Source organism: Rhinolophus sinicus, chromosome 8 (assembly GCF_057876585.1).
Source record: "Rhinolophus sinicus isolate RSI-liver-muscle chromosome 8, RSI-T2T, whole genome shotgun sequence".
Lineage (NCBI taxonomy): Eukaryota > Metazoa > Chordata > Mammalia > Chiroptera > Rhinolophidae > Rhinolophus > Rhinolophus sinicus.
Window position 1 is genome coordinate 46,610,137 of NC_142508.1, and position 22,103 is coordinate 46,632,239.

General features: G+C 55.1%; 2 protein-coding genes across 9 annotated transcripts; both read right to left on the minus strand.

The window, feature by feature from the left end:
- Window positions 1-1,050: 1,050 nt before the first annotated feature.
- APLP1 (amyloid beta precursor like protein 1) lies at window positions 1,051-10,158 on the minus strand. 8 transcript variants are annotated; one of them, XM_074315744.2, is made up of 17 exons: window positions 9,882-10,158; window positions 8,828-8,971; window positions 7,869-8,001; window positions 7,541-7,653; window positions 7,188-7,321; window positions 6,893-7,077; window positions 6,313-6,443; window positions 5,870-5,944; window positions 4,820-4,978; window positions 4,613-4,741; window positions 3,632-3,731; window positions 2,725-2,829; window positions 2,436-2,459; window positions 2,177-2,247; window positions 1,884-1,946; window positions 1,609-1,752; window positions 1,051-1,492 (listed from the first exon to the last, which is right to left on the minus strand). In XM_074315744.2, the coding sequence occupies exons 1-17, from the start codon at window positions 10,032-10,034 to the stop codon at window positions 1,394-1,396; spliced, it is 1,962 nt and encodes a 653-aa protein (XP_074171845.1). In that variant the 5' UTR covers window positions 10,035-10,158; the 3' UTR covers window positions 1,051-1,393. The 8 variants fall into 8 exon arrangements, with proteins under 8 accessions (XP_074171845.1, XP_074171847.1, XP_019605528.2 ...); XM_074315746.2 differs by having other exon boundaries at window positions 1,609-1,648; window positions 2,725-2,832; XM_019749969.3 differs by having other exon boundaries at window positions 2,725-2,832.
- Window positions 10,159-11,187: 1,029 nt separating this feature from the next.
- On the minus strand, window positions 11,188-19,726 carry KIRREL2 (kirre like nephrin family adhesion molecule 2). The gene is made up of 15 exons (XM_074315741.2): window positions 18,838-19,726; window positions 18,453-18,602; window positions 17,759-17,908; window positions 17,436-17,596; window positions 16,879-17,029; window positions 16,496-16,601; window positions 16,227-16,375; window positions 15,793-15,920; window positions 15,570-15,702; window positions 15,175-15,275; window positions 14,795-15,014; window positions 14,219-14,323; window positions 13,791-13,894; window positions 13,417-13,482; window positions 11,188-12,154 (listed from the first exon to the last, which is right to left on the minus strand). Exons 1-15 carry the CDS (start codon window positions 18,887-18,889, stop codon window positions 11,819-11,821), a joined length of 2,112 nt encoding a protein of 703 aa, XP_074171842.2. The 5' UTR covers window positions 18,890-19,726; the 3' UTR covers window positions 11,188-11,818.
- Window positions 19,727-22,103: the final 2,377 nt, after the last annotated feature.

Genomic DNA, 22,103 nt, shown 5'->3' on the forward strand with positions numbered 1-22,103 from the left:
CATTATTGCCATCTGCTGGGAATTTGTGGTAAAAATGCAAATCTACAATATTTAGGAGATGAATGTATCACTTGGAATTTTGCAGTGCACACCCTTAACACCATATAGGACAGCTACAAATTATTAGACAGCAGCTTAGCAAATGGCCAAGAGTATGGATGCTGGAACCAGGTTGCCTGAGTTTTATTCCTAGCTCCGACCTTTCCTAGATGGTGACCTTGAGAATGTGATGTAACGTCTTGCCTCTATTTCCTTATCTATAAACGAGGATAGTCATAGTACCTACTTCATGGGTAGAAGTAATGATGAAAGTGTGCCAACATATAAAGGCCTCAGAGCAGTGCCTAGTGCAGGGTGAGTGCCATAGGAGTGTTTGTTGCCATACTGTTTTAAAATTTATTCAACAAATATTTGTGAAGGGGCAGGCATAGTTCTAATGTCTCCACAAATATTAACCCTTTTAATCTTCATAATAACCCTCCTGGGACAGGTAACAGCATATGTAAAGGGATAACTCTAACATGTCACAAAATGGGACACGTGAGGAAATAAATTCCAGTAGGTGCTTGCAGACACCGTATAACCCTTTCTGGGATACATAACTATACTTCCCACACCCTAAGGGGATTCCTATCACATTCCCAAGAAGGGATGAAGTATTGGAAATACTTGGGAATCGTCGTTCAAGATTCCCAGGCCCTCATTGGGCTCATAGGTTGGGGGTGGCTGCTGTGTGTGTAATTATGTATGAGGGCGAGTAGGAGGCAGGGGGAAATTGCCAGAGCCCAGCCCGGAGTTCACCCTGGGACCCAGCCGGTAGGGACGTAGAAGTGGTGGCTTGTTCAGCACCACGGAAAGCTCCAGGGTGGGAGCAAGAGCCTATCCTAGGTCTCTGGGCCCCGCCCCCTTCCACAGGCCCCACCCAGTTTAAAGATCCCTCCTACTATTGTTTAAAGAGGTGAAGGAGGCCTGGACAGGAATGTACACCAGCGTCCAGAACTATGATTACTCACCGATTCCCCCCGACCCCAGAGATGCAGGATGGCCATGTGGGGAAAAGGACTTTATTGGGATGTTAGTGGGGGACACGTGGGAGGATAAATTTCAGGGAAAAAGAGACACAGATCAAGCTGGTGGTCACCTTAAGGAACAATAAATTAACTTACAAAATAAATTAAGGTGAGGAGGTCCCAAGCAGGGAGGCAGCTGGGAATACCTGGGGCTTTCTTAGGAATGGGATTGGGAATTGGAAAGGAAATAAGAATTTCCAGCCCCCTCACAAGGGTGTGAAATGAACTTTTTCAAGACCCTTTCCCCAGGCTGGGAGTTGGGGTTCTGGGGCTCCAGGAAGAGGGAAGGTGTGGGTTCAAGCAGAGGGGTGCAGGGGGCTGGTTCAGGGTCGTTCCTCCAGGAAGCGGTAAGTGGGGTTCTCATAGCCATGGCGCTGCAGTTCACGAAGCTGCTGCTCCTCCAGGGTCAGCATGGGGTCCACCTGCAATAGGGGCAGGGCAGCGATAGTGGGGCATAGGGACCTCACCACAGATCTTACAGCCCCTCCATGCCCAACCTCTGGAACTCCTCCCCTTAGCACATCTTTACGTCTCTCACCTCCACCACTCCGTGGCTGATAGCCCCATAGGGCTTCTTCCTGCGCAACAGCAGCATGGAGAGGACGATTAGGGAGCCCCCACCCGCTCCCATGATTAGCAGACCAGACACGGCCTCTCGGGACACACCTGTCCCGGCTGGTGCCTGCAGGGAGAGGAGATGGGGCAGGAGTCATCTTTGAGGCTCACCAGGGCCCAGTGTGGCTTTGGGAGTCACAGCGTAGCCACTGACCTCTGACCTCTCCTTCTAGGTACCCCAAATATTCCTCCTCTTACCAGCTCATCTCTCTGTATCTCCGATGAGTGGACAGGAAAACCCCTCGGAGCAGACACATTCACCTGGGGAAGTAGGAGGTGTCAGGGACCCATGAGTCTGGGCTTCATACTCCTCCTCCTCCAGAGCTGAAGAGGGCATCCCCCTCTTCTTCCCTAGGACCCTGCAGTTCATGTCTTCAGTCCCCTCTTCCCTTAAGCCAAGGAATCCAAACCCTTAGCACCCTATTCCTTCAGACCTTAGAGTCCAGGTCCCCTTCCCAGGCCTCCCTCAGGAGCCCACAGGGCTGACTTACCTTCCATTCATACTGTTCCAGGGGGGACAGCTTCTCTTTCCCACGGGGTGCAGCATCTTGTTCTGTGGACCCTACCCCCCAAGTCCTAGCTCACTCCTGAGAGTCCAGAGTGGTGCTGCCCCGCCTGAGGAGGGGGTCAGTGGGACACCAAACTCTACCCCAGGAGGTCTAGGGTCTCAAACATATGGACGCTTTTCCATTCTGGGCTTGGGGACTCAATGGGAGTTGGTGGCTGGGGTGTACTCTGTGAGATACTCACCTTTTGGAAGGGCCATGGGGGTGTCTGTTGGCAGCCAGAGGAGGCAAGACAGGGGGAACAGTGAAGAGAGGAGGGCTTCATTGAAGAAAGGGTGGAGAAACACCCTCCCAGGGCCAAGGCAGGAGGATTAAGGATCCTATAGAGGCCTCCACAACCTTCGACATTCCTCCCCATCCTTTCCCACTCATTGTGGTAGCTGAGACTCCCCCCAGACTTTGGGGGATAAGAAATGAGGTTGGTTGGAGCCTGTCTCCAAAAATTGGGTTTATCTGTATTTGGATTAACTCACCATCCTTGGAATCCAGAGCCTGCAACCCGCCCTTGTCCTCACTGCTGCCCCCGATGGGAGGGGCTTCCAATTCACTGGGACTCACGTGTTCAGAGTGGAGGAGTTCTTCTGAAGGAAGCATGCAGAAAGGTGGTTGAGGTCATGAGCATAGGGATTCCACAAAATAAACAAACAAACAACAAAAAACTAGATGAATGGATGGCACCTTAAGGGTAAAGTGATTGGGGGTGACCCTAAGTGTGATCTGGGAAAGTGTGGAGCTGGTTGGAGGCACCCCTGGCAGGGAGGATGAAGGTTCAAGTTTCAAGAGAATGGCCTCCTTAAAGAGCAGGAGAATTGGGGTTAGGTGTGGGGCATCCAATGGGAAGTCGCAATAGATCTGGGGGCTGTGGTAGGTCACATTTTCTGGTGTTTGTGCTTTGTGTAGACCTCTTCCCTTGAATTTGGACCGGGTTTGTGACTCGCTTTAACCAACAGAATGTGGGCCTGAGCATTAAGAAGACCTGGCAATTTCCACTTTCAGGTTTGAGGAGCCTGAACCACCATGTAGAAAGTCCAGCCACCCTGCTGGAAAGATGACATGGAGGGGCTCCTTGGAGAAGAGAGGCCTTGAGCCTACATGGAGAGGTAGAGAGGCTCATTCATGCCAAAGTCTCAGCCACTAGCTGACCTGCTAGCCAGACGTAGCTGCATGCTTATCTACTGGCAAGACCAGCAGAAGAAGCACCCAACAGAACCCAGACCAGACGGCAGACTCAAGAGCAAAGGAGATGGTTGACTTAAGCCAGTAAGTTCAGGTGTTTGTTACATAGGAATAGATAACTCAAGTTGGGGTGGTGTCAAAGGTTGGGGGTCAGGATCTTCCCTTACAGATCTGGAATGGGAAGCAGGGGTCATATGCACTCACGGATCTGGGGCCACAACTCCTGAGCCAGGCGGGGATTCTGGTCAAGCAGCCCCAAACTCTGATTCATCCTTTCCTCGATTACTTGGAGGTGGGTCTGCACCTGTGGGGGAGTGAGTATGGAGAATGAACTGGGCAATGTGGGCTAGAGATGGGGAAACTGAGGCAGGTTGAAGGAGGAAGGGCAATAGGATTCAAGGACAAGTAGCACATACAATAGGAAGTAGGGTACAAGGGACAGGAATTGGGCCACAGGAAGAAGGAAATTGGAGGAGGAGAAGCAGAATACAAAGAAAAGATATACACAGGACAGGAAGTGAAGGGCTTGGGAAAGGAAGTAAGGTAGAGGGAAAGGAGTAGTTGCTGGAAAAGTGGGGTACAGGAGACATGGTAAGTATAGGATACAAGGAATATGGTACAGAAGATAGGAAGCAGAGGCAAGTGGGTAGGAGGAGCAGAAAGTAAGGTCTGAGGAATAGAAAGTGAGGTTTGAGGGGGTTCCAGAAAAGGAAGTAGGATTTGGAGGGTCATATAGAAATGATGTGGTTCAAGGGCAAGACTTGGAGCTCAGGAGCATAGAGTAGAATGTTCATGGACAGGAAGACAGCTCCCAAGAAACAGGAATTAGAATCTAAAGGCACAGAACAGGAGCTCCAAGGACAACAAGTGGGGTTAATGAGAAAGGAGAATCGAGCGACAGGAATAGGGTTCAAGGCACAGGACGGGGATTCTGGGAAAGGAAGTAGAAATCCAAGGGACAAGATGGGTGTCAAAGACACGGGAGGGGGAGCAGTGTTCCAGGGTCAGGAAGTAGGGATCCAAGGGACTGGGAAGGGTCCCAAGGCCCAAAAGGGGGGCATTCCAGGGATAGGAAGCAAGTCTGAGGGAAAGAGCCAGAGGGACAAAAGAGTCTGAGGGATGGGGTCCAAAGAGACTGGGGTCTGAAGGCTAGCAGGATATTTGGGAGCTGAAGAATCTGAGCACCTGGAAGCGCATCTGCTGGGCCTTCTCAGGATCCACGGCAGCCACGTGCTGGTAGTGCCGCAGCGTGTGCCTTTGCTCCTTCTGCTCTGCACGCAGGTAGCGCCGCAGGGCCAGCAGGACACGCTCTGGCTGTGGAAAGGATGAAGGCTGCACAGGCCTGCCCCAGCCCTTTTCACCCACTGCCCTCTGCCCCCACAGCTCCCACACCTGAGGTGGATCCCCCTGCAGTGCTGCCAGGAAACCTTCCAAGGCAGCCCGGCGCTGGTCGTTGATAAGGGCGATGACTCGGGTGGCATGAGTCTCCACCAGGCGCTGTCGCTCACCAGACACTTGTTCCTCCAAGGTCTGCAGAATGGACTGGAAGTGCTGATGAGGGGGTGGGCACAGATCAGGAGAAGCATAGATGGGTGAAAGCCTGGGTCAATGGCATTCTGGAAAGGCCAGGCTATGGGCCAAGCAAAGTGGGTGCAGTGGGTCTAGGTCTAGGCAGAGTCAACCTGGGGTTGGGACTAGATCACAGGAGACTGACTGACGGGATTGGGCTACAGGGCCAGGTAGAGCAGGGGAAGGACGAGGTCCACTGGTAGCCAAGCTGAGGGTGTAAACTGTGCTAAGCGGGAACAATCTAGGAACAGAGCTGGCCTGTGTTAAGATGAAAGGGAGCAAGTATTGCAGGAAAGATAGGGCTCTAGGCCTGGGCAGGGCCAACTGGAGACAGGCTGTATCTAAACGAGAACGGTAGGGGAGGGGAGCAAGAGGCAGGGAATGGGGATAACCTGAGTGGGGTCTACTCATATAGGGGTTAGGCCTGTACCAAGGTGAGGATGAGACAGGCAGGATGAAGAATCATGAAGCTGTGCCTACTGAGAACGGATTGTTAAAAGTGAGATTAGAGGGGCAAAAGCCGGGGGGCGGGGGCTAACCGGGACAAGAATGTATCAAAGAGAGGCTGAGAGGGACTGGCTGTATTTGCAGGAGGCCCAGCTTGGGAAAGGACTCTAGAGACAGCCCTTAGAGGTAAGGATCAAGTTAAGACAGGGCAAAACATGGCCAATTGAAGAAGGAGAGTAATGTCAGGTCTGACATAGGCCAAGAGGGGTGAAGCTAAATGTAGGGGTGAGGCCAGGAGAGGCTGATGTAAATAGAAAGGAGTGGGACTGGATGAGGCCAGGACAAGGCCTGAGCCAGGCTGAGACCCGATGTGTCCCAGGTAGTGGACAGGCATGAATGAGTAGTACCCCCTGCAGGTTGACCTACCTCATTCAGGGCCTGTCTGTCGGCTTTAGGCAGATTCTTGGACTGGTTGTCGGCCATGGCCCATTCACGCATCACCTGGGGGTAGGGGTAACTTCAGGATCCTAGAACCCACCCTGCTTCACCCGGTGAGTCCCCAATCCCTCTTCAAGACCTCATAGGTTCCAGATCCCTTAAGTTGCAGTGGCTCTTGGGTTCCCAAGAGAGAAGAAGACTCAGAGGAATTTAAGGTAGAAGAGTACCATGCGCCAGAGTTCCCTTAGAATCTGGGGGCAGCTCAACGGGATTCTAAGAGTCAAGGATCCCTAGTCATCTTAGGGGTGGTGTTGAGGGGTGATGGGGGCTTGGGGAGTCTTTGGAGGTAGGTCCAACTTGTCCCTGAGGAATTTGCTGGTATGTAGGAAGCTCTGTGTTGTGGGGGATCTTGGGGCTCCCAGTATCATCACCTCATTAATCTGGCGCATCCTTCGCTCCTCCAGGTCCATCTTGGCCCGCAGGAAACCCTCGTGCTCACTGATTTCTCCAGGCATGCCGAAGTACACATCCACACCGTCTGTGGGCCTTGGGGTAGGAGTCACTGCAAGGCCAGGGATCAGGAGGTCAGCCTGAATCCCATCTCCAGGTCACCTTTTCTATCTGGAGAACTACATTTCCTAGAGTGCACTGGAGACCACCATGTGTCCATAGCTGCTGCCTAGCATCATGGGAATGTAGCTCTATACTAGGCCTCTTCTTGCAAAGCTTAGGAATCCATTACATCATCCTCCAAGTTTTCCCAAAATAATCCGTAGGATCTACCAAATGGCTCCTCCACTTCCAGGTACCCCCAAACCACTCTCACTCTTTGCATTCTTCACAGGCCAGCCCTTCCACCTCTACTTTATCCAAAGCTGCTCTCATTTCTTCCATTCCCCCAATCAGACCTCTCCTCTACAGGTTCCTCCCAAAGATTCTCCTACACCAAGGCTCCCACAAATCACCCTCCCTCCAGGATAGAGGGGACTAGGGATTCAGAAATGGCCTCACCTTTGCTGACCCCTGCAGGAGGGTGGGAGCTTGAAGGTGGGACTCTTTCCTTCTCTTCTTCCTCTTCAGCCTGTGGAGGCTCCACGAAGTAATCGTCTATTGGCTGTAGGAAGGATTCTTCCTCTTCCTCATCTTCACCCCCCTCTACTCTGCCCCCCAGGGGCCAGGACCGGGTGGAGGGGTCACTGAGGGAGCAGAAGACCCAAGGCAATAAGAACCCTGGCCCAGGCCCCCAGGCTTCCATCTCCTGCCTCAGGAGCCTCGGGATGGACATGGAAGATTCCCTCCCACTCACCCAACTGCTGTCCCAGACGGGTCGGGGGTCACAGGAGGGGGGCAGCACACATACTCCACACCTCGGAACCGATCCGTGCCACAGGGCAAAAGCATGCCCGAGCCATGCAGGATGAGGCCCTGGGAGCTGCAGGCCTGTGGGAAGAATGGGCCCAGGTGCCAGGATTGCGGAGTAGGAAAGGGTGAAAGGGGGAGCCTGAGTGCCAGAGTCTTGGGGACTGATGGAGCTAGGAGCCTGTCTGGTGGGAAGAGGGGATTGAGGCCCACACTCTTGGGTGCTAGAGAAGGAGGGTGTTAGAAGACTGGACTCCTGAGTCTGGGGGTGAGGATAGATGGGCCAGGGTTCTGACAGACCTCCTGTGCTTCCTGATGCCTTCGGGTTGAACTCTCACACTGGTCCATGCGCTCCTGGTGCAAGAACCGGCAGCCCTCGGGCACCAGCAGGGCCTCGCTCACGAATTCACCCGCTGGGGAATAGGGGGCAACAGAGTGAGACCTGCCCACAGCCACTAGCCCCACTCTCTTCCGAATCCAGATTTTTTTTTTTTTATCTTCAGAGGCTTCTATGCCCCACTCAGGACCCAGGCATCCACCACCTTAATGTGAGCCTTGAGACTGGGGTCCAGAATCTCGCCCCTGGGAGACCCCCACCTCCATTTCCCTCCCCCAGCCTGTGACTCACGCAGGCAGCGGAAAGGCACAACCTGGTGGTGAGGGTGGGCACAGCGGCCACCCCGGGCACCCCCGCACCAGTGCTCCATTGGGATGGCCTGTGTCGCCTGTTCCACACGTGCAATCTGCAGCTCCGGATACATCTGGGGGCACGGGGTGGGGGCGATCAACCCACTGCCCGCCCCTACCAGCTGCGCTTCTTTACTGGCCATTTCCCCTTTCAAGGCTCCAGTGTTCATAAGGCCCTCTCATTCTTAGGCCCTACTTCTGCAAAGAACCGGTCTTAGATATCTAAGTCCCGCAGGCTCATTGGCCACACCTCCTAGTAACTCCCTTAAAAGCTCCGCCATCCTTAGACCCCTCCCCTTTGTCCAGTTTCTTTACAAAGGTCCCTCCATACGCCCATATAAGCTCAATTTCTCTAAGCCCACCTCTCTTCTGGTCACCTTGGCCCCCCTTCCCCAGTCAGGTTCATCTCTCCATAGATTCCACCAACCTTTAAGCCTCACCTCTTTCCCTGTTTGTACACTCAGTAAGTGTCCCTTCTCTCTGTATTAGACTTGCCTTTTCATAGCCACGCCTCCTAGCTTTCCACTCTCATTGGGCTCCACCTCTTTTCCTATCTTGCTGGCCCCTAAGGTCTTTCTGTTTTAGCCCCGCCTCTCCTTTGGCCACGTCCACCTATACCCCTACTCTTTAAGGAGCCCACCACCTACTGCTAAACGCCCTCATTTCATTGGAGGGATACTTTCCTTAGGTAGCCTTTGCACGGCTCTCCGCTTTCCTGACCTAGTTTCTCAAAAACAGGTCCTGCCCTACCCTAACTTTGTCTGTTAGCCACGCTGCCTAGCTTCCCAAGCCTTCTTAGATCCCTCATCCCCCCGGCCTTTCGCATGTCTAGCTTCCCTTGGGCTACTCAGCAGCACCTGAACCCCGCTCGCCACGCCCATCTCAGTAGGTCCCGCCCACCTGTCTGCAGTACTCTAGTGCGCGTTGCGGGTCCCGGAGACAGCGTCGCGAGCGCTGTGGGTCTGGTTCCCAGCGGCCGGTGCGCAGGTTCCGATGAAGGGTTAGGCGCCCACATAGTCCAGCCACTTGAGCGGATCCCGGGGCCTGGGTGTGGAGGCGGAGAGGTCAGTGAGGGCCCGGAGGACGTTGGCATGCTAGTCCCTTGGTCCTTTGCTCTCTAGGACTCAGATATTTAGACCCCATAACTAGTCCCCTCCACCAAGGACTATGCACCCGCCTCAGTAGAGGTACGGTTTCCCGGGAAACAGTTCCCACGGGGCGGGATCGCCCCAGCTCTCCTGTTGCTATGGCGACCTGGGTCCCCCAGGATTCTCGCGGCTTTGTTGCGGCGGAGACAGGCTCCGCCCCCACCCCAGCGCAGCCGCACTGAAGCCCGAAGGGGTTAAATCTGAATCGCGGGGGAGGAGGTCAGAACCCAGGCGTTCTGGCCCCTCCTCCCTCCATCCCTAGCTGAGGGCTCCCATTCTTCGGTGCAAAGACGACAGACAAGGCCTAGCTTCAGGGCCCTGCAGGACTGGACACCAAGTCCTTGAGGGCTTGAGAACTACATCCTGGGTCGGGGGGCGGTGGCTCGAGGCCCCGACTTCTGGGTCCAGGGAGTCTGCAGGGCCCTCATATGGGTCCAGAGGATGCAAGGGGCCCAGATTCTTGGATCTAAGTGTCTTACTGCCTGGTGGGTCCTATGTTCAGGTGGGAAGGGGCTGGGGCTAAATCACTTAGGTCTAGAGTGTCTGAGGGGACGGGACTTCTGGGGCCAGGGGCTCTGGAAAAGCCAGTTCCTATGCTGGGGGGCGGGAGGGGGCTGGGACGACAGATGATGGGGAGCTGGGGCCTGGATTCCTTGGTTCATGAATGCCTAGTGCCGTTAGGTGTGCCTGGGGGCCGGCCACCTGGCTGGAAAGACTGCACTCTCTGCCCTGGACATGTTCGCGTGGGGGTCCAGAGGCCGGGTCCCGCCCCTTCCCCCATCCCCCAGGACCCGGCCGGGTCTCACCTCGGCCGTGCCGGGGCTCCCACCGGCCAGGCTCCCGACGGCGAGCTGCGCGCGCAGAAGCAGCAGCAATAGTGGCAGCAACAGCGGCAGCGGCAGCGGCGGCGGGCCCCGGCGGCGGCCCAGACCGCGCGTGGCGGGACTGGCGTGCCCCATGTCTGGGCCGTCGCGCCCTCACGTCCCTTGCACTCCCGCCCTGCCCGGCCCGGCCCCAGCGGTGACAGGAGCTCCCAGCGCCACCACCGCCGCCTCCTCCTCCCTCCGCCCCCGGGCTGCGCCGGCGCCGCCAGCCCCGCCCCACGCCGGCCCCGCCTTCCTGGCCAGGACAATAGCGTGCCAGCTCTGCGCAGTGTGGAGCAGCTCCGAAACCTTGGGTGGGGGCCTGCGTCAAGCCCCCGTCCCCTTGAGATTCCAGGTGTCCCACCTCATGCTAGGGCTTAGCCAGGAGGCTACGTCATAGGCTCCACGGTTGTGGATTTGTGTGCTCCCTCAGCGTCCTCATCCCCAGCTTTCTCCTCCCTTTGACCCAGACGCTCACAAATCAGCTTCCTTCTCTTCCAGGGATTGTCAGCGTTGGAGATACTCCCCCATCCCCAACAAATTCCTCTCTTGAGGTCCCAGGAATACAGGCGTCCAAAATTTCCCCAGTCAAAAACACAGCAGTTGTTTTCTCCCTCAAAACACAGCCCTCTTCTCCCTCAGATCCAGGAGTCTGGGTCCCAAATACCGTCTCTCTCAGGACCAGGGACCAAGCTCCCAGCCCTTTCTCCCTAAGACCCAAGAGCCCTAGGCCTTCTGCTCCGCTTCCAAAGGCCCTCAGGTGTCTGGACCTTTAATTCTTAGTTCAAGGATCCATGACAAAAAGCTCCCAGGCCCCTTTTTAAAGGATGACCTGAGTCAGGTACCTAGCACCTCAGGACAAGGGTCTGGACTCCCATCTTTGTTCTAAGTACCAGGGTATTTCTATTTTCCCACACATAGCTTCTCCCTCCCCTGCCTCCCCTTCAGGGCTCACTGTGTTGTCTCCTTAAATGACAGTGTAGAATACTTGTCCTCCCCAAGCCAATGGGGCAGCCTTGTCATACGTGTACATTTGTGCATATATGTTTGTGTAGATGTATATAGTAAAAGAGCCTGGAGCATTAAACATGTAGCAAGGGGTTTGGGGGTAGCTCCCAATTTGCTCCTTAAGCCACTTCATAGCTTAGGGTAGAGGAAGGGCCTTGGAGCAGGCTTGATGGATCCTTTCCTTGATGGAGGGTAATAAGGCCAAGAGAATCCTGAACGCACAGTCACTTCTTTGACTTTTTTTTTTTAATTAAACATAAATATTCTCATCCCCTGATTCCACCCCCACCCAGTCCAATGGCAGATCTCACCCTATCCTCATTCCTTGGGCCTAATTCTCCCAGGGCCTTTAAGGAAGGTAGAGGGAATCAAGATGGTGGCCATCTTGGGTTCCCAAAGAGTGAACAGCCATCTTGCCAGCACAAGCATTGGCCAAACAAAGTGCCCCTCAGGGACAGCCAGGTAAGGTCCTAGTCTGGACTCCATCCTAATCTACCCTATGTTACCTTTCTTCTCAGTACAAGGTGGTTATCTTGAAATATCTTCTTTCAGTGTCTGGGAACAACTTCCATCCCTGCCTCTAACTCTTATCACCTCCTGTCCCTATTCCTCTGCAAAAGGCCCAGTAGGCATCTTGAATCTCTTTTACACAGGGGAACAGGTGGACATAGTGGCCATCTTGCTCCCACTTGGGGCATCCCTTTGGCCGAACAAACTGTACACCAATGACCCAGGCAATAGTTATGATCTATCCCTCTCCTCAATGTTCAGTTTTGGAGGAGTAAGGTCACCAACTTGCTTTGGTTCCTCAGAAACCAGGACAATCCATTATGGCAAATTGAAGATCCCAGCACTCCTCAGTTGAAGAGATGTCACACATGAGTCTGGAGACGTGCGTGGCTAGATGTGGGGAAGGCAGCATAGGGGAAGGGGGGAGTCCCAGGAGCCAGATCTGGAGTTCCAAAGGACATGGGTTTGACGTAGCTGGTAAAAGCTCGAGAATGGGGTGTGGTAAGATAACCTGCCTGGGCTCTATACAGTCTGCAGGGGGCAGGCATGCCCAGGTGTGTGTTGAAGTCATAGAATGGAGGGGTACCCAGAGGTCCAAGGGAGGAGGGAGCTGGCAGGAAGAGGCTTCCTCCAGGGGCTTCACCAAGGCTCAGGCTCACACTGACTCCTCGGACCTTGTAGTAACCATTGGTTGGGTCCTGAGGGGACAAATGGAATTTGTGAGCGTGTGAGGGTATAGGAGTATGAGGGCCACTAACAGACAGACACACTGAGATAGAGCCAGACCTAGTAAGAGACAAAAAAAAAAAAAAGAAACGAGCAGGCAGAGACCCAGAGACAGAGAGACAGACATATAGACTAGTAGAAAGACAAAGTAAGGCAGAAAAACAGTGACAAGAGACAAAGACACAGAAGGAGATGGGCAGAGAAAGGCAGAGACAGAGGGATATAGGTCTGCTGGTGTAGAAAAAGACGCAGGGCGAACAAGAGAGAGAGATTGAGACCAAGACATTTATTCATTCATCTGCCCAACAGCCCCAAGACTTTGATTCCGTGTCATGCCCTGTGCGGCTCCTAGAGACAGCTATCACTAGGATAGACCGGGATCTGCCCTCATGGAGATCCCAGGCCAAAGGGGAAATGACAGATCACCAGACAGAGCCCAGAGGGGCCAGGGCTCTGATGGGGGGAGTACAGGCAGAGTGGCTGGGACTGCAATGGTGGAAACACAGGAAGAGTGATGGGACTTGATGAGGAAGCACAGACAGGATTATCAGGGCTATGATGGCGAAGCCCGCGCAGAGTAACTAGGGCTGTGATGGAGGAACCTTCAGCATAGTGATCAAGTCGGGATGGGGAAACCCAGATCAGAGTGATCCTGGCTGTGACAGTCGAAACACAGACAGAATGATCAGGGCTGTGAGGAGGGAAGCATGGGGTTTATAGAACAAGAAATGTCTGAGACCAGAGGAATGGAGGGAGAGAATTAGGTGGGTGTGGGAAGGAAGGTGGGAGTGTTTTAGGCCAAGAGAATAGCAGAAAGCGTGTGCTAGGTACAGAGGAGAAAGAGAAGGGCTCTGGACTGGGGAATGAAGTAGTGGGGCTGTCCTGAGATGGGACCCCCAGAGGAGGGGCTGGTCTGGGGAGATGTAAGGACAATGTGGGACATGGTAGGTGGAAGGGGCCTGGGGGAGGCAACCAGGGAGAGGCATCCAGGCCTGAAAGAGGACTGATCTGGGGCTCAAGATGAAGGCCAAGGCTGGAACAGCTATGTGGGCAGAGTCAGCAGACATGCAAACTGAGGCTGTGAAGGTGAATGAGATAGCTCAGGAGGCAGGAAGCAGAGAGCAGAGGGGGCTAGGTCCCAGCTCCGCAGGAAATAGATCATAAAAGGAGGGGACAGAAGCAGGGAGAGAGTTGGAGACACAGAGAAGCGAGTCCGACCCTTCCCAACACTCACCTTGGTCTCCAGAGCCCTCTCCTCATCCAGAACCAGGTCACTGTGATCCGTCTGCACAATGGGGCCCTGGGGTCGGGCAGTCAGTGAGAGGGAGTTGTTAGAGGATCCTCTTGCCCCAGCTCCAGAACCCAAGGACCCTCAACTGGATAGTGGAGACCAAACAGGAGGGAGCTGGCATCTGGACTCAGGAAAACAAAGGGCTCTGGGGAAATATTGGATCTAGGGAATAACTTGGTCAGGGCCATATTTGGATTTGGGGGACATTTGGGTCTGGGGTCAATGTTGGGCCCAATTTGAGTTTAGGGGCCCAGTTGAGACTGGGTTTCTATTTGGTTCTAGGGGCACAGTCAGGTCTGGGGACCCTGGCTTCCTACCTGGTCCTCGCTGCTGCCTGTCTCCTCTTCCTCAGGACCCCGAGAACTGGAGCCATGGCTGCTGCTTGGGATTCGCACCAGGTTATTTTGCTTGGAGAAAGAGGCTGAGGCCAGGAACAGTGGGGTTGGGGGGGAGACAGAGGTAAGCCATGGGGCAGGTCACAGTTTGTGGAGACCAATGAGCAGGAAGAGAAAGGACTGGGTTAGGAGCTAGGAACCAATTAGAGCCCTGGCCTGAGAGGGCAAGGAGTGTGACCCTGAGGAAGTAGAGTTAGGGCTTGAAGGAAGAACCAGGGGCTGAAAGTGAGCCAAGCCCCATGGGAGGCAGCACTGGGACAAGGTCCAAACGCCCAGTTTGTTAGTGGGCAGGGTGAACATGTTTTGTGGGGGTGGGGGCAAGGGCGCTGGGGTGGAGCTTGGGTACTGACCTTTGCCATGGCGCCAGCAGCAAAGGGTCACCCCAGTGATGACCATAAGGAGTGTCATGGCCGCCGAGGCCACTCCAGCCACAATCCTTACAGTGGGGAGCAAGTCTGCAGGGAGAAGAGAGAACATTCTGAGGAGGCTGAGCTGAAGACTGAGAAGGAATTGGGGAAGAGGGACTTAGGGCTTGGGCTGGGGTCTCTGGGTTCAAAAGGTTGCCAAACTTGGGCTACCCAAGGTTTGTGGTCCCCTAGCTTGGGTTCCTGGACTTAAGGGCTCATGAAATTGGGATTCCACAAGTTTAAACTTCCTGGCTTTAGGGAATCTTAGAATTTGAGGGACTTTAACTTTGGAGGTTCCTTTCTTTGGGGCCCCTGAGTAGGACGGGTGTCTCAGTTTAGGATTCCTTATTTGAGGGCATTTATTGTTTTGGGGTCTCAGAATTCAAGGGACGCATAGTTTTGAGGCTCCCAAGGTTTTGGAGGGGTGGTCTCTGCATTTGGAGGTCCTCGGTTTGGGGATTGTGGCATTTTTGGGGTGTGGGATTCTCAGATTTGGGGTCTTCAGTCCTAAGGTCTCACCTCTACGGCCCAGACTGACCCGGGTGCCTCCTTCACCCAACCGGTTCCGGGCACTGCAGTTGAAGCCCTGGCTAAAGTCGGACTCCTGGGTTCCCGAAATGTGTAGCACAGAAATCAGACCTGGACCCTGTCCCCCGTAGCTATCCGGGGCTGGGAACGTCTCCACCAGGAACCGACCCCACGACCCTTTCGCCAGGAAGCCCTCATCCCAAGACCAAACCTGGGGGCACAAAAGAGGGAGGTCAGAGAAGACTGGGGAGGGCGGGAGGGGTCGGGGAGGGGTTCGGGAAAATCAGAGGAAGTCACGCAGTTTTGGGGTTCTGGCTGGGAGGTCAGGGATCACTGTGGGGTGGGTCAGGAGAGCAGGGACATTCCCTTACCACGGCTTCTGGGGCCGGGGAGGCGAAGACTAGACATTGGAGTCGGGCGGGGCCCCTCAGGAAGGCCGGCGCTGAGTGCAGGGCGGTCACGACTGGGGGTGCTGGTTTGGAGATAGTGGACTAATCAGAGGAGAGGCCCCGCCTTCCCCCCCAAGCCAGTTCTCAATAAGGCGGGCCCAGGCACTGCCCGCTAACCCCAACCAACCAGGCCACGCCCCTCAGCAAACTCCGAACCCCTCCGAGGCTCTCGGTCACTTGGTCCAGCTGGTAACCCCAGGTCCGTCCCTATAAAGCTTCCCCTCTCAAGGTCTCTCCCACTCCCGTTAGACTTAGGCCCCTCCGCCCATCCCGGTCCCAGGACGTGCCCAATCCTCTAGGAAGCAGCGCTCTCTCACCGTTCACAGTCAACCTGGCCTCCGCAGCACCGCCCCCTAGGCCCGTGAGCCCCGGCTCAGCCCTGCACACGTAGTCACCTGAATCCTCGGGCCCCACCGACCGAAGACGGAGCGTGGGCCCAGAGCCCAGCACCTGGGATAAGAAGGGGCGTCAGGGACAGGACCTTGGGAGGAAGCTCCATCCACTGCCTGCCACCACCACTAGCCCCAGATCAGGCCTTACCTGTACGCCCCCGCGGCGTGTCCAGGTTACCCGAGGGAGCGGGTTCCCGCGCCAAGCACAGCTGAAGAAGGCGTCTTCCCCTACGTCTACAGACATAGGCTCGGGTTTTGCCAGCAGAATGGGCCCGACTGGAGGAGAGAGGGTCAGGTGACTGGGGAGGCTGCAACATCTGACCCAGGATTCGCCGTTCAGAAACGGCACCCTCGAGAACCCAAGTATAGGGCTCCTGTCCACAACTCTGCTTACACGCCCTGGCCCTGCCCTCACCCCGTCCCAGCTCCACTTCGGCACTGACTCAACACAGCCAAACTCTGCCTACGTACTATGCCGGTCTCACCTCCTTCCACAGCCCGTCGCAGCCACGCCCCACTCTAGCCTCCGGCCCCTTTAAGCTAGTACCATTTTGATCACACCCACGATCCCCGGCGGCTCACACTGCACGTCCAGAGCGGTGCTGCAGTTGGCGCTACCCACGGCGTTGCTGACCTCGCAGGACACTGGTGAAGTCAGGAATGAGGCGTCTGCCACCACCTCCAACATTGGCCCTCGGGCCCCGAGTACTGGGGAGCCTCCTTTTGCCCACCTGTGGAGGTGGTGGGGCTCTTAGTGTTGTCTCTGCTCCCCAGGCACACCTACTCATGTCCCAGTACTGCCCTCCCCAAGCCTGTGCTTCTGGCTGTGGAGAGGTGATCTTGGTCCTCACCGGTAGCCCGTGACAGGAGGCTGGGCTGTGGCCTGGCATAGAAAAGTGACCTTCTCTCCCTCCTGCACAGTCTGTGGTTCTGCAGACAGAGTCACCACTGGGGGGTCTGTGGAAGTGGGCCAATAATCAGCAGTGGTCAAGGACCTGGAACATCTCCATTGAAGACCTGGGGGTCCAATTCCCAGCCCCTCTACCTCAGGAGTGTGGGTCCCCAGTCCCCTCTTCCCTTTGAGCTAGGAGTCCAGACAGGCCTCCAGTTCCCAATTCCCCCCAAGGAACTCCAGGTCCATAGCCCTTCCTTCTTCATGCCCTGGAGTCCAGGTTCCAGCTCCCCTTTCTCCCAAGGACCTCCGGCTTAGGGCCCAGTGTACAACTGCACCTACACTGCAGGCTCAGTGTGATAGCTGTGTCTTTCCCTGCAGGCAGGGCCTGGCTCCGGGCCCGGCAGACCAAGGTGGCTCCATCATCATGGCTGGAAGGGGTCAAGGATAAGATGCTCTCCACTGACCCAGTGGTCCCTTCCTTCAGCAGGGTCTGGAGGTTATAAATGATAATAATGATTTCATCTACCCTTATATAGTGCTTACTATGTGTCAGGCACTCTGCTAGGCACTTATAAGGATCACTTTATTTAATCCTCACGATAAATTACCCTATGAGGTGCATACTACTATTATCCTCATTGTACAGATAAGGAAACTGTGGGACAGAAGAGGTTAAGTTACTTACTCAAGATCAATAAACTAGCAAGTGACTGAGCCAGGATTTGAACCCAGGTAGTCCAGCCCTAGAGTCCTTATCCTTAATCACACACCAAAGGTTCCAACCTCTGAACTCCTGTCCTCCCATGCCCTTTTCTTCTCTGAATGAGCCCGTGGTCTGAGTGGACCCCCACATTTCCCTAAATGGGCAAGGGCTAACACAGGGACTTGCATCTGACCTGATGGAAAGTGGTTCCATCCAGCCGGACCCCGTCTCGGAACCACAGCAGCTCAGGGGTGGGGTGTGCATTCCCATGGCTCCGACAGGTCAGATTTGCAGGAACCCCAGCAACCAGAGACACAGAGGGGCCACCCAGCACCTGGGGGGCTTTTGGGGGCACTGTGGGGTGGATCTGGGGTCAGAGCTGGATCCTGGGCCCAGAGACCCTGATCTTCCCAGCTCTAACTGACCACTCTACTGTGCTCCCTGGATTCTTAGACTCCCAAGTAGGACTGGCTTTCCCCCTTGGGCGCTCCTGGGATGAGTGGGCTGGGTCCTCACCTAGCACGTGTAATCGGGCTGGTCGAGAGCGGAGGCCTGCTTGTGTAGCCTGACACTCATATGATGCTTGGTCCTCTAGCTCCACGGGCCTGATGTGGAGGTTGTGCTGGCCACTGGCTGCATCCCCTGATATCCAGTATCTGGACCACCCTGGAATCAGGGAAGAGGCAGTCACCATGGTTCTGAGTTCCCAGCCCCATCCCACACCTGAAAGACACTACGGAAAGTGGGTGCTGGGCCAAGACACTAACCGTCTCCCAATCCAGATTCACTTCAAACTTGGGGGTGATAATTTCAGAAAAAAAGCCAGAGAACAATTGCCATAAAAGTCAGATTAGATTCTACTTCTGGGGTGCAAAGGGAGTGGGCTATGATAAGGGAAAGGAATAAGGAGGACTTCTGGACCCGGGTAGTGGTTACATGGGTGTCTACTTCACAATTATTTGGCAAATCTTCCATTTATGTTTTGTGTGCTTGTCTGCATTTATGTAATAATTTACAATAAAAATAAAAATCCCCAAACCTTATGGGTTACACCAAAAGTATAAGCTAAAAATTCAGGACTCCCAAATGTTTATGTGAGCCCACTAATTTCCCAAACTTGAAAATGTCAAAATAGATACTTCACTTATAGCCCAAGCCCAACACCTCCACCCTGGAGCCAGCCTCTCCCTGAGTAGAAAGAAAGCCTCACCTGGCAGGTCCCTTTCACCACCTAGAGCCAGCCCATCCTTAGTCCACTGAACCAGCCCTGAGTATGCATCGAGGGCACAGGGCAGCCGGGCCTCGTCCCCTAGCAGTACCACCAGGTCAGCTGGCTGTTGCAAGAAGTGGGGCAACAGGCCTAGGAGAATGGGAGCAGGAAGCAGAGCTGAGCTTATCACATTGAAGAGCTCCCTCATTCAGGACCCAGGAGTCCAGTCCCCAACCCTCTCTTTCCTCAGCCTCAGAAGCCCAGGCTTCCAGATTTCTCCCTCAGATCCAGGAGTCCGAGCCCTCAGCCCCATTCACCCCAGTAAAGCAGCAGCTGTCAAACCATCCTCCCCCATATTTACCGCCTCCCCGGCCGCTCGCGGTACCTGCATGCCCTTTGAGGCAGAAGAACAGAACGAGGAGAGCGGGAACCAGCATCCTGAATGTGTATCCCCTAAGATCCAGTAGACTTGCTATCGCGCTGGCTTCCCCGCCCACGGCTTCCTCGACAGCACACCTCCCACCACTCTAGCCCGGAGATCCCTTAGCGCCCGATTCTTCACCCCCGGCTACGGCTCCCCTTGTCCCTCCTTGGCCTGGAGTTTCTCAAGTCTGCTCAGCCGAGGCTCCGACGTTCGGAAATGCGGGCCAGTTGCCTGCGCCGCGTCTCTGGGAGACCCCAGTCTGATCCCATTCGCCCAGCCCCAACGCGCCCCACCCCCTGGGGGACCCGCCCTCTTCCCATTGAGAAACTCCTGTGGCTGAGACGCCCAGGAATGAAGGCACTGCCGGGGACCGGCGCCCCAGCCCAATTGGTATATGGGAGCCGGAACACCTGGATCGAAGGAGGGGGTCCTGCCTGGATTGGACACCTGCACCCTGCCAGAGTTGGGCGGGGGCAACGGGGTGAGGAGGAGAGAGGGGAGGGAGTGGAAGAAACTTGCTCAGCCCAGGTCCTGCAGGGACCGCGCAGAGTGGAAACAGAGCTATAAATGGGACCCCCTGGGGCCTCTCTAGTTTCCGCGCCCTGGGGAGGCCAGGCTTCGGGTCAGGAAGAGGCCATTGGGATTCCTGGGGGGCAGCTGGGACCCTCGAGAAGAAGCGGATTCTGCTCTTCCCGCCTCAAAATCCCTTCTCAAAATATCCTTCTGTCTGCCTGTTACCGCTGCGAACCATAGCACGTCCTAAGATCCTGGAATCCAGGCTCCCAGCCCCTCCTTTCCCAAGACCGGGTACTCCGGGCTCAGTCTCTTGCCCCACTCAGCCGTAGTTGCCTGGAGACGGCTGGGAGGCGGCGGTGCCCGGGCGGGGGCAGGCAGGGAGGCTGGGAACCGCGCAGCTTGTCTTGACGGCTGCATGCCGCCCAGCTGGGGCGTTCCCACGCTGCAGGCCACCGGTGCGCTGCGCAGCTGGCCGGGCAGGTGGGCGGGACACGGAGGCACTGAGGGGCGACTGTAGCCCTGGGAACCTGGGTCTGACATTCCAGAACCTGTAGGGATTGGGGGTGCACACTCAGGTTTTCCGTTTTTCCTGAGCTCAGAGTCTTGCGTCCCTAAATGGCAGGGGCTTGGACTTCCAGGATTCTAAGACTAGGGGTTCAGACCTCTGTTGACTGAGAAGTTCCGATTTCTAGGGAGCTGGGGACTCAACTAGGTCATCTGCCTGCAGCAGAGTGCCATTGGGAGAAGATGATGGGGGTTCAGAAAATCTGGTCTTAAGTCTTAGGGTCAGTGGATTTAAGCACCAATCTCTCTTCCACCCCCACACAGGCCCAGGAGGATTTGAAAATCAACAGTGAACATCTGCCCTAAGTCCTGTGTGTGTGTGTGTGTGTGTGTGTGTGTGTGTGTGTGTGTGTGTGTGTGTTTGTAGGGATGGGGAGCCAGAAAATGGAGTCCTGAACTCCTGGAAATTTGGGGAGAAGGGGCTGTGGGCTTGGACTCCTGAGTCTGAGAGGGGTGGATCCTGGGGGCCCAGGCTTCTAGATATGGGGGCCTGAACTCCTGGCTTTTGTTCTGGAGACCCAGCACTTGGATTTTGAAATAGGATGAGCTTGGAGCCAGTACTCCTGAGGTTTAGGGAGGAAGTCAGGTAGTAAGGCTGTTTTTCTAAACACCTGACAACGCTTCCCCTTCCTGGCTCTCTGGGACTATAGGCATGGAAAGATGGAGAGCGTGGGGTCCCAGGAGCATCCAGAGAAGGAAAACAGCCATAGTGGAGGGTGGAAGGTTTGTGCTAATTAAAGGTCCCAGCAACTGACACCTCTACACCCTGGCCCCAAAGGACACCATCTGGTGAGGGCCCTTATGACAGAACCTCCAGCTCTGCATCCAGTCCATTCCCCAGGAGGAGGGGGGGGGTGTTGGGAGAGGAAATGTAGGAGGAGGGCAAGGAGGCAATAATGGGATAGAAGAAGAAAGACTAGAATGAGCATCAAGGATGGAGCTCAGGCCAGATGTCTCATCTTGTTCCTGGAGCAGGACCGTAAGGGAGGGGGGCCATGGGGGGAGAGAGAAAACAAGCAGTTCCAATTCCTGCAGGAGATAAGCAGGCAGAAGAAGTTTATCCTATGTGAGCGTGTATGAGCACCCTGGGGTGGGGAGGGCAGGCCAATTAGCCCTGGTTGTAAAATTTAAAGATGCGACAATCAGGAGGACTCAAGGATGGAGAAACAGAAGAAAGAGGTGTAGTCAACGGATGACGCCTCAAAAAATGACAAATCTTTATTGGGCGTGTGGTGTGTATAGAGAGTATGGGGTAGAAGGGAGAGCTAGAGATGAGAACAGAAACAAACAGACAGCAAAACAGAGACACATGGAGGCATATGTGGAGAGAGACTGACATTGTTAAATGTTGACTAAGATGTAACCACCTAATGCAGAGAGAGAGAGACAGACAGACAGACAGAGAGGAGACTCTCAAAGAAATGGAGAAAGATAAATCGAGATGCATAGAGGGAGGGAGAGAGACAGACACAGAAGAGACTGGAGAGACAGAAAGAAGCTACGTGGACTAGAACTCATGAGGCCCTTGACAAAGGGTTCCCACACTGGGCTCAATGCTATACCCACACTTGGTGCTGGTGGCCTTGGACCCTACCTTTCCTTTCTACCCACTCTGACTGCCCTGCCCCTGCACACGTACACCTTAGACACTTGTACACACTCACACACTCTGCATATGCTTTCACAGATCGCAATTCACTCTCTTCTTCCCCACACTCACACGCATGCTCATATACATCACACACACACACGCACACAGACATCTGCACTCTCCCAGTGTCTCTCACACACTTTTGCACACTCTCCAGCAGACATCCCTGATGTCACTGAGGGGATAATGTCTACTCAGCAAAGAAGGGACTTGCCAAGGTCATGTACCAGGACAGGGAAGAGGTGGGGAGTCCTATCCCCACTCCAGGCCCAGCTCTCTGCTCCCCATGCTGAGCTGGGACTGCCCAGGGCTGACCTGCATCCTTTTATCCCTGGCCCAAGCCAGGCCCTTGGGGTCATGGGGGTTGGGGTGGCATGGAGGAATATGCCTGGCATGTGCTGACAGGGGATTTCATGCTCCAGCTGAGCCGGGAGGAGCCTGCTGGGCAGAGGCCCGGAGCTGGAGACTCCAGAGGGTGCCTGGGGGAGGTGACAGC